At 42.8% G+C, this 19,561-nt stretch overlaps 1 protein-coding gene across 1 annotated transcript in view; it reads right to left on the bottom strand.

Moving 5' to 3' along the window:
* Positions 1-19,561, bottom strand: part of DNAH10 (dynein axonemal heavy chain 10) — a 327,414-nt gene that overhangs the window by 175,592 nt on the left and 132,261 nt on the right. The window contains exons 26-32 of the mRNA XM_030218355.1: positions 16,772-16,928; positions 15,715-15,948; positions 14,218-14,340; positions 11,964-12,197; positions 8,120-8,343; positions 4,806-5,075; positions 4,528-4,711 (exon numbers count right to left, since the gene is read on the bottom strand). Of these exons, the coding sequence (XP_030074215.1) occupies positions 4,528-4,711; positions 4,806-5,075; positions 8,120-8,343; positions 11,964-12,197; positions 14,218-14,340; positions 15,715-15,948; positions 16,772-16,928 (1,426 nt within the window). The remainder of the gene's footprint in view (positions 1-4,527; positions 4,712-4,805; positions 5,076-8,119; positions 8,344-11,963; positions 12,198-14,217; positions 14,341-15,714; positions 15,949-16,771; positions 16,929-19,561) is intronic.

Here is a 19,561-nt window from a genome sequence, read left to right as displayed (position 1 = left end):
AGAGGCAGTTGTGACCCAGTCGGTGGGAGGAGGGTGCTAGTGTAGAGCACAAGTGGCAGGTGCAGGTGGACCTGAGCTGTGCTTGGGATAGACCCTCTAAGTGGCCATGGGGTAACCACAGGTAGGTGGCTAGGCATTTCATGAAAGCAGCTCAGGGATGTACCTTTCATTTAAACATATTGTTTCACTGGTGTAAATTATTCTATAAATGGTGCCTAATGTTGAGCACCATTTACAGAATAGCGCTTAGTGCTTTTTTTGTGCTGCTGATTTTCAGCACTATTTATAGAATTTAGTCCTAGATACTGAAGCATGTTTGTTAGCAAGCAGGTAAAGGAGTTCATCCATCAGATGGAGAATCGTTTCCACTTACAGTAAGATTTTCTAACAGAATGTTTCCTGGAACTATCAAAAAGATGGAGAGACTATTAGAGCACGCAACAAATGCAAAGTGACACATACTGGGAAGAATAATCGAAATCATAGTTACCTGATGCTAGGGTCCACCTTGGGGGTCAGCGCCCAAGAAAAAGATTTAGGTGTTGTAGACAATACGCAGAAATCTTCTGACCAGTGGGTGGCAGCGGCCAAAAAAGCAAACAGGATGCTATGAATTAGGAAAGGGATGGTAAATAAGACCAGGAATACTATAGTACCTCTGTATCACTCCATGGTGCAACCTCTCCTTGGGTATTGCATTCAGTTCTAGTCACTGTATCTCAAAAATGATATAGCAAAATTAGAAAAGGTTCAAAGAAGAATGACCAAAATGAAAAAGGGGATGGAACTCCTCTCATATGAGGAAAGGCTAAAGAGGTTAGGGCTCTTCAGCTTGGAAAAGAGATGGCTGAGGGGGAGATATGATTGAGGTCTACAAAACTTTGAGTGGTGTAGACGAGTAGAAGTGAATCAATTTTTTTATTCTTTCAAAAAAATACAAAGACTAGGGGACACTCAATAAAGTTACATGGAAACACTTAAAACAAATATGAAATATTTTTTCATTCAACAAATAGTTAAACTCTGGAACTCTTTGCCAGAGGATTTGGCAACAGCGGTTAGCATATCTGGGTTTAAAAAAGGTTTGGACAAGTTCCTGGAGGAAAAGTCCATAACCTGCTATTGAGACAGATATGGGGAAACCACTGCTTGCCCTGGGATTGGTAGCATGGAATGTTGCTACTATTGGGGTTTCTGCTAGGGACTTGTGACCTGGATTAGCCACTGTTGGAAAAAGGACACTGGATTAGATGGACAATTGATCTGACTTAGTATGGCTATTCTTATGTAACTCATCTCTGAGAAATACTATTGAAGAGAGGTTCCAGTGTAGGATTGCCCTGACCCTGAATGGTCAAAGTAAAAAACTGCAACAGATGTATCATAAATCTAGACGAACAGAAGGTATGAATGAGGAAACCAGATTTGGCCAGGCTGGAGTCACAAGGATTACGGAGTCTTGTTCTATTCTATTTTCTAAAACACTTTAAGTAGTAGAATATGGGAATAGGCAAAGTAGCTCTGTTCTCTGGTGTATGCTAAAAGTGACTAATGCTAGAGTGAAGTTGCTTGGTCTCCTGAAGCACAAATGTGGATGCTTTTTGTTGTCTGCTGACATGAAGGGCGTCTGTTGTTGGCACTCCCCACAGTAAAATATGCTAGCATCTCTTTTTTCAAGGGCCATCCATGAGGTTTCAAGTAAGGAAGAGCTTGTCTGCAATGACATTTTGTTCTCCCAAAAGGTAGGCTGAATGATGCATCCTTTAAGAGATTTCGAGTTCTAGATTGTGATGAAACAGGGGACTTATGTCTGTAACTTCGTATGTGAATGTATGACATATTTGTTCCCTAGTGCATTTCCCTTGTTTAGCCAGCAGATGGTGACTGTCTTTTTTTTTTTTTGTAAAGCTGTTACAGAAGTGACAGCTTTTTCTCGCCTAAGCTGTGAGGCAATCTTTAGTCTCAGTATGGGAGCACAGAGGTAAACCTCTGTCCTGAGACCCTATTCAGGCTTGTGAGCAGTTAATTTCCTGGGCTTCCCAGGACAAAGTGTTTTAGACTGTTTTAATATGGATCATTATTCGGTTACCTGTTATTGCCTGTTACTTTTCCATCTGTTTTATATGGGTCATTGTTCTAATTTTGAGACAATAAACCTTGTTAGTTTATTGACTCTGTTGTCCTGGACTGACTAAGATAAGAATCTTGGTGGTTTGTGTGTTGGGTCTGTGAGTGCGTTCCAGGAACCATGGGACCCCTGAGAGTGTGGCCCCAGTAACCTAGAAATCACCAGGGAATAACTTCAGAGTGGGAGACTCGCCCAGAGGCAAATGGGACCCAGTCGGTGGGATGGAGGGTGCTACTGTAGAGCACAAGTGGCAGGTATAGGCGGACCTGAGCAGTGCTGGGGACAGACCCTCCAGGTGGCCACAGGGCTATCCCCAGGTGTGTGCTAGGCATTTCGTGACACAGATCTTCAGTGTTTCCTTGCAAAAGGACATTAAATCCTATACTTTCTTCTCTTTCTATGTAGAATAGTGTTTCCCAACCCTCTCCTGGAGGTACACTTACCCAATCTGTTTTTCAGGATAGCCACAATTAATGTACATGAAATTATTTTCATACACTGGGTCTCCAGAAAGAGCTGGCCCATGCTGCTGTAGTTGGATAGCATTAACGGCTTAAGTAATTAACTCAACTTGCTTACTGTCCTGCCAATATCTATGAAGACAGATAAGGTACATACCACTACCACTACTAATCAAATGTATAAATAAATTTGATGTTTGACCACCCATCCTTACTAGATCAAAATGGTAAACAGAATAAAACATAAAACATTTATAGATCACAGATATTCACAAACACATGAACATAAACAATAAAATTCTGTCAAGCAAAAGCCTTTGCCTAAAAAATAAGCTTCATATTGCTTCCAAACAACAGATATGATTCTGTCAGGTGCAGATCTGTAGGAATCAAGTTCTAACAAACACAGAACTCATCTCTGAGAAATCACCATTGAATTCATATTTTAAATCAATTCAATCTACATAAAATTCATATTACCTTGAGCAGGGCCGTGCCTAGGGTCTCTGGTGCCCCCCTGCAGACTATCAGTTGGCGCCCCCCCCCCCCCCTCCATCTAGCAGAGCAGGAACAGAAGGGAGCAGGCAAGTAAGCCGGACCTCAGGAAAAAATAGCACTATATGTATCCCTCATTGATAAGTCTGACTCTAAAGTTTAGCAATTTCATTAAAGCAAAATGTATTTTCATAACACTTCAAAGATTTCCAACTCAAAATAGGAATGCTAATTCAAAATGTGAGCAAAGTCCTCTTAGTTTCCAAAGATTCTATTTCTAATCTCCTTTGCACCAAAGGATATAATTCAGATCAAACGTTTATCTTTGATCAACTATCTCAGATCAAATATTTATTTCAGATCAAATATTACGGTTTCCTTGCTTACAATCACTTAAATCTACCTAGCCTTTACATAGCTTATAGGATTTAAACACTCAAACTGAAATTCACCCTTTTCTATTCTTCATAAACTTCAAGTAATCCTGAAATATTCAGATCCTTTTCTCACTAGAGAAACTTCAATCTACACCAACCTCTTTTCATTCATATTTTCTCATTTACCACATAATCAGGCACTCTTTTATAATTTCAGTCAACACACACAGGAACTCACAGCTGCATGTCTCTCTTGGCCAAACTGACGGTCAGTTGCTGTCTCACTCTGTTCCCTTCTGGGCAGATTTCTAACAGAAGCTGATCATCCAATCAGAGAGCTCTATTTGAATGCAGATTAACATACAGACACTCATGGGCATTTTTAGTGAAAAACATTAGATAAACCCTTTGTTTTTGGATCAAACTCCACACTTTTGAACAGAGCCATGACCTAACATTAAGGCTGTAAACATTCCATCATTTTTTATCCATAAATATGCAAATGAGAACCTCCCAAAAAGGACTAATTTGCATATGATTTAAACAAATCTGAGCATATGACAACCAAGTACAGACTCCCAGCACCTGAATTCTGCAATTAGAGTTAATGCAAATACTTTTAAAACTTATTTTTAGCACTTTTAAAATTTCAGGTTCTCTTTAATTTGAATGCTGTTCAAGCTCTGAAGCTCACCCTGAGTGAGGAGTTATCCCCAAATCAAAGCATATATAGCAATCTGGTTGCATTCTGTCAAATAACTTGAAGAGCCTGCCTGCCTCAGTGAATACTGCTGCGTTGCTGCTTTCACTTCCGGGGGCAGGGGAGATAGGAGAATCGCAACTTCAGATAAAAGAAAAGATTTTGCAAGTGAGCAGAAGGCAGGGACGGCAGGGCAGCGGCACGCCCTGGAAGGCAGGCGCCCCCCTGCCTTGCTTACCCCGCTTACTGCATTGGCATGGCCCTGACCTTGAGCAATTAAGGAATATAATAAAACAATAAATCTTCTTTGTAGAACTGTTGCCTGCAACTGAAACTTCAAGAAGTATGACATTTCTAGTTGTTTACCTGTGTCAGAGTTAGATATATTCGGTCTGTGAGTGGGGTGATGACTAGTCGCCCATTCAGACCCATGTATTCATAACCATAACCAAAAGTCCCAGTACACTGCCGTACATTCAATTCATCGGGCTCGCGGTCCCAGTAAAACCGAAGTTGGCTCTCCCATTCAAACTCCCGAGCATCCATGATACTATTTGAGAAAAATGTATCAATGATCAGCCAAAAATTTGATGTTTGGAATGAATAACATAACTGTAAAGGAATATAAAAGGTTATTGCATTACCTGTCTCTTACAAAAATATCAACTATATCCCGTGCATGGACATCAATGATGAGAACTGTATTATATTTTTTTCGATCATTTTTGCTCAATGGTTTTGTGATACGGGTTACTAGTTCATCAATTTGTTCATGCATCTTCTTTGCATAATTTTTTAATGCTTGCTTCTCTCCTTTCTTCACTTTTCGAAAAACATCTTCAACTTCCCACGTCCACCAGACCTGGTTAGCAGCGAGCACTACCATTCCTTGGTACATCAACATCCAGTCAACTCTGTGTAGGAAGAGCATTGATTTAATAGGAAGAGTGTAAAACTGCAACTTATGTACCTACATTAGGGCAGTATTTGTACATCAACACATAATGTCATTCATTATAGGGGTAATTTTTGAACTAAGCATATCCATAAACAGTACAGAGGAGTAGCTTAGTGGTTAGTGCAGTGGACTTTGATCCTGGGAAACTGAGTTCGATTCCCACTGCAGTTCCTTGTGACTCTGGGCAAGTCACTTAACCCTCCATTGTCCCTGGTACAAAATAAGTACCTGAATATATGTAAACCACTTTGAATGTAGTTGCAAAAACCACAGAAAAGCGGTATATCAAGTCCCATTCCCTTTCCCCCCTGCATGCAGATTTTTTCTTCTGTGGGTAATATAAATGTTCACATTTGCACATTCTTCTGCTTTGAAAATTACCCCAGAAAATTTATGCACTGGCATTTACACATGCTCTTGACTATGCATAAATTAATCAGGTTAACCTATATACATATTTTCTAAAGTTTGTGTGTATATTGTTACCCTCTCCTCAATTTTTCCCCTGTGAACGACTCCACTCAGTCAGGTGAACTTCCAGGTCCCTAAGCTATTTGGGTATAAAGCAAACTTTCCTTTCATTGAATCCTACTAGACCAGTGCAGACCTTTGAGATATGTCCCTTACCAGCCGAGGGAGACAGAAAACTTGAAAATTCTAATGACGTCATCACTATAAGGAAAGGTGCAGCCAGGAACCTTCTAGTATACTAATGCCAAAGCAACTCAAAGAATAGGAAGAAAATTAAAGAGAAAAGTATCAAAAAAGCAACAATCCCACCCTAAAGAGAAGGGATCAAGAGTTTCCAATATAGTACAGACTATAAACAGAACAGTGGAAGGCAAAGGCCCCAAGAAGCTGCCTTATTCTTCTGTCTTCTAGGGAAGACTCCACACCCAGCACACTGATGGCCAACCAGCATCGCAAAATGCTTAGCCTTGAGCACAGCAGTGACAGACAAACTCCCCCACCCCTAGAGAAGCAGAAATGTCTGACTCAGGGAACAGAGAAAATGCTGCACGACATATATACCACCAGTGTCACTATGCTCATATTAGCCCTCTCCTCAAGCTACTTCACTGGCTCCCTATCCGTTTCCGCATACAGTTCAAACTCCTCTTATTGACTTACAAGTGCATTCACTCTTCAGCTCCTCAGTACCTCTCCACTCTCATCTCTCCCTACACTCCTACCCGGGAACTCCATTCACTGGGTAAATCTCTCTTATCTACACCCTTCTCCACCGCTAACTCCAGACTCCGTTCCTTTTATCTTGCTGCACCATATGCCTGGAATAGACTCCCTGAGCTGGTACGTCAAGCTCCATCTCTGGCTGTTTTCAAATCTAGGCTAAAAGCCCACCTTTTTGATGCTGCTTTTAACTCCTAACCCTTACTCGCTTGTTCTGTACCCATACTTTTCATTCCCACCTTAGTAATTCCCTTATCTCTTATTTGTCCTGTCTGTCCTAATTAGATTGTAAGCTCTGTTGAGCAGGGACCGTCTCTTCATGTTCAAATGTACAGCGCTGTGTACGTCTTGTAGTGCTATAGAAATGATAAGTAGTAGGAGTAGTTATCAGTTCTTAATGATTATGCACAGGTCACTGTTGGAAGCAGGATACTGGGCTAGATGGGCCATTGGTCTGACCCAGTATGACTATTTTTATGTTCTTAAGCCATTGACAAAGACAGAGACTCATTCGGTGTGGTCACCTTCCTCAGAAACACCTGGAATGTATTATGGGCTGGGTCTTCACATCAGGAGCATTTCAAGGGGGCCGGTGACCTTGGTACCTCTGTGCTCTCAGCGTCTGAATCCAAGGGGAAGCAATGTCAATGCTTCTTGGCCTCCACCTGATGCACCCTATTGACCTCCCTTAGAACTGAGGATAGCCATGAATCCTTCCTGGCCCTTCTGGGATTGGAGGACACCCAAACCCGATGGTCTCAACTGATGCTCAGTGTTGAGGACAGTTTCTGAAGCCATTGAGACTGATGCTCTCAATGTTGATATCAATGGCCCGGATGCCAATGTTGATATCAATGGCCCAGATTTCATGGTGCCAAAAATCTCTTTGCGTTGTTTCTCACAGTCTTTAATGCCTCTTCGCAAAGAGTTTACAAAAGAGGAATCAGAAAGAAAACCTGAAAATGCCGAAATCCTAACTAGGGAGTAACTACCAGGTGAAGAGGCCCTGTGCATCAGAACTTACACACCGTAGCAGCACTGAATGTAAACAAAAGATTTCTTACAGAAAAACCAGAAAGAGAACCGAGTCAACTTTGATGTGCTGGGGAAGACTGAAAAAAACATGTCTGCACAGCTTCAGTGAAAAAAGAAGACTGAGCTGGTCCTGTGAGACAGCAACAGAAGAGAAAGCAAGAGTATATGCACTGTGATGCCACCAAAAGCTTCTAGAATAATGATTCTCAACCCAGTCCTCGGGGCACCCCAGGCAGTCAGGTTTTCAGAATATCCACAATAAATATGCATGAGATAAATTTGCATGCACAAGTTCCATTTTCTATTCTGACACTCCACTGGTACCTTTGGGGACAAAGATCTTCCTCCCTGGTTTCCTTCTGTGATTTGTATGGGTATGGGTGCATATCCCCTGCTTGTGACAGATAAACAATGTTCTGGAATATTAGTATAACATGTTTCAAGGATCATCTCGTCTCTCTTATGTTTCTTGGAAATGCCAATCCCTCTACCTTACTCTTTGGTTTGTTTTGCTATGGTCATAGGGACTGGTGTTCTTCCATTTCCTGTTGTTGTTCTCTTCAACATCAGTATATTCATTGCATCTCCATTAATTCCTCTGGAAAAAGTGAAAACCTTTTTCTGTGAAAGTTTTTAAAGTGAGACTAGAAGTATAAATATCAGTTTCCTTGAGGAAAAATGGTATAGTTCTTGAACATTTTTAGATTTCTACAGTTATAAATGACAAAACAGTCTGACAAATTTTCAATTATGTTATACATTATACCGCTTTACCTGCTTCTGCCATCACAGTATCTAAAAATGGCTTCCTTGGTAATAAGCCTGTTTGTTCTTCTCATCTCATTTAGAACTGACGTCATCCAGTCTTCAACACGTCCTTCAGCAGCTATCGAGTGACGGAACAACATCTCCTCTTGCTCTGCAGAAATCATCCCTTGTGCCACAATTTCACCACTGTCACCCTCTTGAAACCTTAGGGATGCTATATTATCATACATCTGAGACATAAATTAAACTTGATTCAGCTAAATATCGGAATTCATTTTACCAGTCTTCATTGTCTTAAGCACATTCCTAATAAGTTGCACAGGATCCCTAATGCATTCCCTACAGACATTCCTCTCTAATAGTTATATCCAATAGACTAACCTTATTCTTAAGACCTGATATTCAAAAAAAAATCTGAGCTCCTAAATTTCTCACTTATTTTCAGCTAAACTTAGAAGTCTACATTTTCAGCTGAAAATTCACCTATATTCAAAAGCATCAACACCTCAAACTGGCTGGTGGACAAATCACCCCTTTCTGGACACCCACAGAGCTGCCTCCTATGCCTACATTTACAATCCTAAAAGTTATGCTCCTAAATTCAGGGAGTAAGAGGGGGAGGGGTCATGCCTTAATCCCTCCTGTGGTTATTTAGGGTACCTTTTTGTAATTTAGTCATGATTGAAAGAGGTCTAGATCAAAACGTCTTACTTTTAGTCCCAGGCATTTTTGCTTTGTTCCATTATAGAAGAAAAACATCCAAGTTTTGGGAACACCCAAATCCCACCCCCAACACGCCCCCCCCCCCTTGTGATTTGGACACACTGCATACAAACTGCATAGAAAACCATCTTAAAATGGGTTTCAAAATTGCAGTTTGGATGTTTTTGGCAAAAAAACGTCCATCTGCCACTTTGTGCTGCTTTTTGGATGTTTTTCTGTTTTGAGCCCCTAAATCTGTTGCCCCCAAAGAATTCCCCAGTCAAACAATAATGGAATGTGAATGTCTGGATAGAATGCCATGCCGCTACCTGGCAAATCTTGCTCCGTGGTCTAACACTAAAAGGTCATTTTATAAGGGACTTGAGTATGTAGAACAGTGTTTACATCACCACTATATGCACAGAAAATTTCCTTGGGGTACACATGCATAAAAGTAGGCAGTCAAAAAACAAATTAAAATAGGCAAATTGATGTAGATAAAACATACCAGTGGGCTTTGTCCCATAATTGTCAGTTGGAAATTGTCCCCTAATGTCAGTGCACTTTGCTGTACCTTTTCTAATTTTCTATGGAGCTCATTTTCAAAAGAGAAAAATGCCTAAAAAGTGGTATAAAGCAGCATTTGGGCGTTTTTCTCACCAAAACGTCCAAATCGGTATTTTTGAAAACCATTTTGAAGACGTTTATCTATGTAGTTCAGCTGCAATGCATCCAAATCTCAAGGGAGCATGTTGGGGTGTGTTAAGGGCGGGATTTAGGCATTCCTAAGACTTGGATGTTTTTTAGCCATAATAGAACAAAACAAAAACATGCAGGACTAAAACTAAGTCATTTTGGTCTAGACCTGTTTTTAATAATGACTAAGCCACAAAAAAGTGCCCTAAATGACCAGATGACAACTGAAAAAATAAAGGAATGACCCCCCCCCCCTCCCCTTACTGTCTCAGTGGTAATTGACCTCTCCCCCCCAAAAGATCTGAAAGAAACAATACATACCAGCCTCTGTGACAGCCTCAGATGTATGACTAGTCCTATTACAGCAACAAGCAGGTCTCTGGAGTCGCCTAGTGGTCGGTGCAGTGCACTGTGGAGAAGGGGACCCAAGCCTATAGTCCACTCTGTTACACTTGTGGTGGAATGTGTCAGCCCATCAAAAACTAACTGTACCCACATATAAGTGACACCTGCAGACATAAGGGCTATTGTAGTGGTGTGTAGTTGGATACAGTAAGTTTCTGGTAGGTTTTGAAGGGCTCACCATACAATATAAAGGGGTAAGGGTGAGATGTGTACCTGGGAGCTTTTATGTGAAGTCCACTACAGTGCCCCTAGGGTGCCCCACTGCTCTGCTGGGATGTCTGTGTGGCCAGTCTACTAAGAATGCTGGCTTCTCCTACATCCCAACGGCTTGAGTTTGTGCATTTCTCGCTTGGACTTTTTTTTTTTTTTTCAAAAATACCCCAAAAACGTTTGAGTAAAACGTCCAAAGTTGGACTTAGACATCGTATCAAAAATACCCCTCTAAATCATTTTTAGGGGTCCTTTTACAAAGCTGCGGTAGAAAGTGGCCTTACCACGCCCTTATGCAGGTCTTTCACGCCCGCTAAGGCCATTTTTACCACAGCTGGAAAATGGCCAATTTTCCACTTTCCCAATTAATGGTCAAGTGTTCAAAAATCAAACAGGAAGCAAAACTATCTAAATACTCAAAAAACAATTTTTGCACAAACAGGCAGATTGCGGGAGGCTGTGGCTAATGAATGCGATTAATTTCACCATTTTTTTTTTTAGCAGTAGGTTTTCTCTGTTACAGTTTTTTTCCTCTGTTTCTTTTCCAGTGTTATTAAAACCATTGATAGAATTATATTCCTGATTAGGATTGAACCCTGTTGTTTTCGGTGTCCTGGGAGATTTGAGGTTTCATTTATTCAGTGTGGTTTTTCTAGCAAAAAAGGTGTGGCTACTCAGATGCCAGGCCACCCTTCAAGGGTGGGGTGATCACTGAGGGACCCACCCCACAATAGCCAGACCTCCCCCCCCCCCACCACCACCACAATAGCCAGGCCCCCTGCAACCAGTCCCAGAATCTATGACAAGGCAGAATTTGTGTGTAGAGCCTAAGCTCTTTCATTAAAACTTGGGGAACACGGGTCAATTTTAGCAAACAATGGAAAAGGTGCCGGTACTCAGTACCCCCAAGTACCCCCTCAAAAAAGCCCTGCATTCCTATTTTTTGGCCTTCACACTCATTAGACGCAGCCTCCCACAACCTGCCTGTTGTACAAAAATTGTTTTTTTCTAAGCATGTAATAATGTTGCCATTAGCACACGGCCACTACCAAAAATTAGAGCATGAGCCCTTGCCGCCACCAATTTTGTAACTGATTAGTGCAGAAACAGCCACTCACTGCCACGAGACATGCCTCAGAAAACGTTTTTTAAAAACTTTTTAGCGCATGGTTTGCACGGTAAGCATACACTAATGCTTACCGCAGCTTAGTAAAAGGAGCCCTTAGAGAGAGGAAGCCAAAGTATTGCACTTCCCTCATCTGAACTTCCCAGTTTAGCCCTATATTTAGGGTGAAAGAGAAAATAAGATGGTAGGAAATATGCGCTGATCTGAGAGAGAGGAATCTGTCTTTACAACACAGTACTGGTATATTTTTCATTTACTGGTATTCTTTCTCAATCATGGGTACATCTAAGTTATGCCTGCTCAGACATTCTGGGGTCCTTTTACAAAGGCGCACTGAAAAATGGCTTGTGGTAGTGTAGGCACGCCAATCCATTTTTTAGTACACCTGTGAAAAAGGCCTCTTTCTTTTTGCTGCAAATGGACATGCGGCAAAATCAAAATTGCTGCATGTCCATTTTGGGTCTGAGACCTTACCACCAGCCATGGACCTAGTGGTAAAGAATCCAGGCGGTTATGACCTACATGTGTCAAATGCCACTTGGCGCGCGTCTGAAAATAAAAATCTTTTTCAGACGCACAAAAATGAAATTACCGCAAGAGCCATGTGGTAGTTGGGCGGTAACTCCATTTTGGAGCGCATTGGGCATGCTTAGACACGCAGCTTAGTAAAAGGACCCCTCAATGTTTCCAACTTAACTCCCACTGCATTACCTTGATCATATGTTCTTGAACACATTTAGGATCACTGCTTCCAAGGATGCTAAGCAATTCATCATCAGAAATAAAGAAAAATCGGGGGAAAGCATTTCGCTTAGAGTCCAGATAATCATTCAAACTTTTTTGGCATTTCTCTAAACCCTCACTTAGATTCTGTAGGTCTGAGAGACGATTCGGGGCTTCACAGCATTTTTTTATCACAGGATCTTTTACAGTTTCTGACATAATCTAGGAATAAGAGAAGAAATTACGAAGTGCAGCTAATGAGTACATGATAAGAGAGCTATTTTATTCAGGTACACCATAAAAAAGGCAAGAAGGACATTAGCAGGTCTTGATCATACAGTTTGATTACTTCCTAGCCTGCACAAAAAGAAGGCACAATGTTGTGAGAGTGGTTTTCCTTAGGTGATAACCAAAGCAAAATTAACTGCATATATTTGCTTTGATTATTGCGTCAAGCCCAGGTAGGAGGATTCTTTACTCCGCAGGGGAAGATACTCAATAGATCTACATACCTATCTTAGGGGCCTTTTAATAAAGGGAATTAAGCCCTTAATGGGTAGTTAGCAGATGAAAACAGGCTACCACACAAACATGTAAAGCATTTTGCTGTATTTTGCCTGTTCTTGAGCATTAAAAATATTTTTGGGAGGAAGAGTGCCATGGGCAGAGAGTGGGCACATATGTGTTAACCAGCTAGTGCGCTATCTCAGCGCATACCAAATGGCTAACACAGGGTTAACATGGAAGAGCTTAGCACCTCCTAAACAGGAGGTGGTAAGTGCTCCTGTATTAACTTTGTGCAGGTACTGTGCACTAAAGACAACATTAGCATATGACTTGCAATAAAATATTTTTTAATCCCCAAAAAGGGATGCATTAAATCTTGGCTTAGCGCACAGTAAAATCCTGCATTACCACACATAAAGCCCAGATATAAGGAGTGGTGATAAGCGAAAAAAAATAATTCATCTTGAACAATTTTTAGACTTGATTCCTTGAGTCCCAAAGATCTTAGGGGTCCTTTTACTAAGCTGCACTAAAAAATGGCCTGTGTTGGTATAGACGCATGTATTGGACGCGCGCAGGTCCATTTTTCAGCGCACCTGCAAAAAGGGCCTTTATTTTTGGCTGAAAATAGATGTGCAGCAAAATAAAAATTGGCGCACATCCATTTTGGGCCTGAGACCTTACCGCCACCCACTGACCTAGTGGTAAAGGCTCACGCGTTAACCGGGCGGTAATGTCTACATGCGTACAATGCCAAATACCGCCCGGTTATTGCCGTGCACCAGAAAATTTCCAGTGCGCTTAGTGGACACATGTAAAAAAATGAAATTACCGCCTGGGCCATGCAGTAGCCAGGCGGTAGTTCAAAATTGATAAGACATAAGCATCGCCACACTGGGACAGACCAAAGGTCCATCTAGCCCAGCAACCTGTCTCCGACAGTGGCCCATCCAGGTCACAATCACCCGACAAGATTCACGGAGCAAAGCATTTTGTACTGCTTGTCCCAGGAATAGTGGATTTTTCCCTACGTCCATTTAATAACATTCTCTGGCCTTTTCCTTCAGGAAGCCATCCAAACCTTTCTTAAACTCTGTTAAGCTAACCGCCTTAACCACATTCTCCGGCAACAAATTTCAGAGTCACAGAAACAGGGCTTCGTTCTGTTTCTGTGAGTTTGACGTCCTGCACATTGTACGTGCAGGACATCAGACTGAGAAACCAAACGAAGGAAGAAGACTTCGGCTGGCGGGGGTTGGGGTCTCCTGCCAGCAAAGGTAGGCAACGGCCGGGGGTCGAGAAAGTCATCGGCAGGGGGGGGGGGTCAAAGTTTTTGGAGGTGTCGGCAATGGCGGGGGAGGGGTTTTGGCAATGGCGGCAGGGGGTGTCAGCAATGGCGGCGGGGGGGCTAAAATGTGCCCCCTCACCTCGGCTCTGGACCCCCTACTACTGAAGTCTGGCTATGCCCCTGGTTTAGCACACCCTAAATATTAGCGTGTGCTAAAAACCCTAGCGCACCTTAGTAAAAGGACCCCTTGGTGTTCTTTGTGTATCAGCCTAACAGGAGTGAACATTTTGATATACACCATTTGAAGTTCAAGAAAAGAAACAATCTTAAAAGAGGAACCCACTAGTTTAAATTATCTTCTAACTATAAAATCATTATGGCAGTGTTATAGATTATAACAAACATTTGTAGTCCTATTACACTACAGAAAGCCGCTCAGGTACTCACCTTTTTAAATATTTTATCAATGTTATCAAATTTTTTAGCCTCTTCTGGCAACTGTGATCTGATATCTCCACTAATAAAGATACTCTCTAGATACATCCATTTTCTCTGAACCACCATCCAAACCTAAATAAAGATACATCAAACAAACGCAATGAATGAATTCAGAGCTATGGTGAACAATTAAAAAAAAAACCACTTTGTTCACTCCCATTAAACTATCTACTTCCTCACAGGCACAGCATCTGCACCTGTATATAAGGTCTTTAGTCTCCCTGTTTCCCCCTCTTGTATCTCCTTCACTGCATGCTACTCCCTTTGCTAAGGCCTAGTCAGCCTACCAAATATACCATTGATTTTCATCTAGTGGGAGTCGCATTGGCAAAAATCAAAAGAAAACAAAACAAAATCTCAATACTCCAAACTGGGCACAAGGACATTCCCCCCTCCAATCACACAGCTGGCCTGATCACTTTCACCTCTGAAGATGTAGTCAGCTTGGCTGCTTATGCACATTTAGAGTGACATGGGTAACTAAAATAAAATCTACCCCCACCACCCCTCTCTCTCTCTCTCTCTCTCTCTCTCATTTTCCCTATTTCCTCACATATCTCTATGTTCCCCAGTGGCCAGCATGTCACCCCCTCCACATATTCTCCCCCAGCACCCCAACCTCTTCTCTCCTACACACTCTTCTTCAACAGAACCCCAACCAGTCTTGATTCCAATCACCATTCTCGCTCTCAGCCTTCAGCATCCTGTCTCTGTCCTCAATCTCTTCAAACTGGTCCTCCCTCCAGTTTACTAATCCCTCGCTCCACACACACACACACACACACAAACATAAACTAATATTTTCTGCAGAGGCTTGTTGGCCTCTGGAGCCACTATTCTATTTTCTTCCAGCACCACGTGACTCCTCTGTGAGTCTGAATAGTGCTATGATTCCTTCACTGCTCTTTCAGTCTTGTGAAAAAAGTGTGGAAATTTGGGAAGTACATGATTCAAACTTACACATGGGGCAGGTAAAAAACCCCCCACAAAACAGCTGTTATGGATGTAGTGCCAGCAGCAAGTCTTGAGATAAAGTGCAGGGGAGAATGTGGATGGGGGGGAAGAGTCAGGGAGCCACTCTTAGGGCTAATGGGGGCTGTCATTAGTCCCCAGACCTTGGAATGAAGAACACTGAGCAACACTATCTCATTTCCCCACACTAGGGTTACCATATGGCTCCAGAAAAAGGAGGACAGATTGAGCCAGTCTGGGTTTTACTTCCATTGCTTTCAATGGAAGCAAAACCCGGTCTGGATCAATGTGTCCTTTTTCTGTCTTCTCCACCACATTCTCTGCACTGCTGAATGCTAGAGCCCTGCTCCCACCAGCCATGTTGCTGAACTCTACTGGGCTACTTTGGTCTCAGTGCTGGACTGCACATACACCTTGGCCAGACCCCAACCAACTGCCTTTCCTATATAAAGTAGGATTCCCTTCCTTTCTTACCTCTATAACTTCACCAATTAATGAAAGCGATTTCTCCCACTGTTGCACTGTTGACAGGAAGGGACCAACAAACCTACTTCCTGAAATACTCTGTAGATTCACAGCATTATCATCTAAATTCTGAAGGATATCATCAACAGTTCCCAAAATGTAACCTCGATCCTGAGTGCCTTTTATGTACTTCTGCACAGAAAACCTCATGTTCTCCCAGGTGTCTACGATCTCCTTAACACCCTGATTGTGAATAGGAAAAGAACCTTTTTAGATTATGAGCCACTATGAGAGAAGAAAATGTTTCAATTAAAATAGAGATGGGTCAGTTCAACTTTCAGGACTCATGCTCTGGCATTTGCAATCTGACAATCTAGTGATTTAGGATTCAGGATTTTTTTTAATCCAGCAAGAAAAATTAAACATAAGTCTACAATTAGGTATTCCCTTTCAAAACAACACAAATTTGACAAAACTGTAGAATGTTTGAAGGTAGCAGGTCTAGTGTTTCCCCAACACTGGATCCCTTCCTCAGTTTATTTATTTTCTCCACTCAAAAGGCCTGATTTATCCAAGGATTTCTTCCATACTATGTCTATGGCAAAACCTGTGATAAATAGACAACAGGAATTACCATGCTTCCCTACCAATAGGAAGTCATACACATAGTAACCAATAGTCACCTACACAGTTCTGTCATTAGGTTTCACCTATTCATTAGGTTTCACAGTAGAATTTACAACTAAAAATATGAAATACACAGCTGAATCATTAAAAGCCAGCCCAGCAGGGATAAGAGGCATTTTAGGTGGGAGAAGCATGCAAAGTACATCTCATGAAGTAATTTCCAACCTTTCTGTGTATTGAGTGTCTATTCTTACACCAGGCTAACATGGCTACCCCTTTTAAAGTTTCAAAGATTTCTGTGTGTGTGTGGGTATCAGTCTATGTGTATAATTATTTTGTGCTGTGCATGTCTTTAGTGGGGGGGGGGGGGTGTATATTTATATGTAAGTATATGTTTTCCATTATTCCTTTAGGCTGGAAAGAAAAAAGGAACTATTACCTTCTCAATGCTAAGTTCCTTGACAGCAGAAGCAACAATCCCACTAATGACATCAGCATATTTATGCAGCTCCATGGCAAACATATTTTCCAAAGTGAAAGTTTCAAGATTCATTTCAAAGCTGGTTCCCGTTTTCGCCATGAGATCTTTCCAATGCCTAAAAATAAAGCGGGTAATTCTATAAGGGGGTGCAACATGCATGTGAAATAAACAGAAAGCAGACAGTGCCGCTCCACTCTCTGTGAACAAACTATTGCTGAAGTCATCTTGAATGATCAGCTATTGCTATCCGAGCTCAGGGCTGCCGAGAGACTAGGCCGGGCCCGGGGCAAGGCCGCCCCGCCTCCGTCTCCCCCCCCCCCCGGCCGCTGCCGCCCCGGTCGCTCCCCCTGCCGCTGCTGCCCCCTCGTCACTCCCCCTGCCGCTGCCACCCCCCACCGCTGTAGTCCGCGGTCTCACCTGCCTGCCTCCACGGCTCCGGGCCCCCTGCATTCAAGGCGGCAGTCATAGATTGCCTCTCTTCTGGCCTTCCCTCCGTGTCCCGCCCTCGTCTGATGTAACTTCCAGTTTCTGCGAGGGCAGGACACAGGGAGGGAAGGCCCGAAGGGAGGCAATCTATGACTGCCACTTCGAATGCAGGGGGCCTGGAGCTGAGGAGGCAGGCAGGTGAGACCGGGAACTGCAGCGCCGCTGGCCTGACCCCGGCGCCGGGTCCCCCTTGGAGGCCTGGGCCTGGGGAATTTTGTCCCCCCTGCCCCCCCCCTCTCGGCGGCCCTGGCCGAGCTAAGCCTTTCTTGTCCCTGGTTAGCTGTTTGATGTCTGTTCGAATAAAGAACCTGTTTGGACTTTCAGTGTCTGCTTTCTGTTTATTTCTTTCTTTATTTATTTATTTATTTATTATCTCATTTGTACCCCACAGTTTCCCAACAGTGTCAGGCTCCATGTGGCTTACAATGCACCACAGAGGCAGACGCCAATGCAGTAAAATGAAGCTAATACAGCAGAAAACCTACAAGAGATAATGGGGAAGAGTAGGAATGGACGGAAAGTGAAGGGAAACTTTGAGGGAAGAGGGAATGGGGATGTGTCCAAATGTTTCTAGATCGATGCGCTTCCAGCAGTGGAGACACAGGAAGAGGCCATGGGATAAGCACTTCGGTTTTGCAAGACACTCAGCGCCTCTTTGCCATTTCAACATGCACGTGTACATGATCCATTACAGAAAACCAACTACTTGCATAGTATATGCCATGACATGATGCTGTGTAGTTTGCCAGTGGACAGGAACAGGGGTGGAGTTTGGATGGAGCACACAAGTACACAATAGATTATAAAATATTATAATTTACATGCGAACATGACAAATATTACTACAGATATGTCCGTGCCTGCCACTACACTAGAATTTTGCTGCACCATATGCCTGGAATAGGCTTCCTGTGCCGGTACGTCAAGCTCCATCTCTGGCCATCTTCAAATCTAAGCTAAAAGCCCACTTCTTTGAATTTGCGTTTAACTTCTAACCCTTGCTCACTTGTTCAGTACCCTTATTTTATCATCCCCAGCTCCATCTCGTAAGCCCTGCAGGCCGCCCGCACCTAGGGGCTCAACCTCTGGGGAACAGCGGTCAGCGCAGGTGAAACCTGAGGTTGTCCGGCCGCCAAGCAGAACCTGGTCCGAGTACCGGGCTCTGCAGCGCTCTACTAGGTACAAGAACTCACAGGTCTGACAAAAACAATCAACAAAATGACAGCCAAGAAAACTGTTTGCTCTTCTGGAGCTTTGCAGATGGAAAGGCTTAGAGGAAAAGCTCTCATAATGAATTTCTCTGATATTAGTAGAGGATCACTGTCAAGGAGAGAGTTTCTGTTAAACACACACAGAACAACAATACTAGAGGGATCAGGCAGGAGAAGGAAGTTTCTCTACAGTCATAAATCTTCAGCAGTCAGTGATATAGGGACAATAAATGCAGAGAAAGTACAGGGTTCTGGCTGAAAAGTTTTCATTTTTCAAACTTTGCTTCCATGTATCAGTAATTCTTGAAAATACATGATTAGACTTGGAGACACCTAAGCATACAGTAACGTACTAATATTGTGTGTGAAGGAGCTCTCACTGTACAACATGCAGGGGAAAGGGGAACAGCTGCCACATTAGGACAGAAGACTGTATGTAACATCTTAGCAGGCAAAAGTTCAAACCCCCAGTGTTCGCCTGATTCAGACACATCTAGTTTGGCCTGGTGGAGAGCTCAATCCTCCTGATATTCAGACTTTGCTCTTTAGTGGAACAATTATATGCTTATTTTCGAAAGAGAAGGGCGCCCATCTTTCGACACAAATCGGGAGATGGGCGTCCTTCTCCCAGGGTCGCCCAAATCGGCATAATCGAAAGCCGATTTTGGGCATCCTCAACTGCTTTCCATTGCGGGGATGACCAAAGTTCACGGGGGCGTGTCAGAAGTGTAGCGAAGGCGGGACTGGGGCATGCCTAACACAAGTGGGTATTTTTTATTATTTTTCTAATTAGGGATTGAATTATGATGGATTTTTTATAATATGCAGTTGGAATTGATGTATTGTTAGGTGTACGCTTAGCCGAGATGTGGCAGAGCCAGTGGGGGAAGGCGGGGCTGGTGGTTGGGAGGTGTGGCTAGTGCTGGGCAAGACTTCTACGGTCTGTGCCCCGAAAATGGCAGATACAAATCAAGTTAAGGTATACACAAAAAGTAGCACATATGAGTTTATCTTGTTGGGCAGACTGGATGGACCGTGCAGGTCTTTTTCT

The sequence above is a fragment of the Microcaecilia unicolor genome, chromosome 11 (genome assembly GCF_901765095.1).
Source record: "Microcaecilia unicolor chromosome 11, aMicUni1.1, whole genome shotgun sequence".
NCBI classification, from domain to species: domain Eukaryota; kingdom Metazoa; phylum Chordata; class Amphibia; order Gymnophiona; family Siphonopidae; genus Microcaecilia; species Microcaecilia unicolor.
The sequence above is the reverse complement of the archived record's forward strand: the minus strand, read 5'-3'. Positions and strand labels throughout refer to the sequence as shown.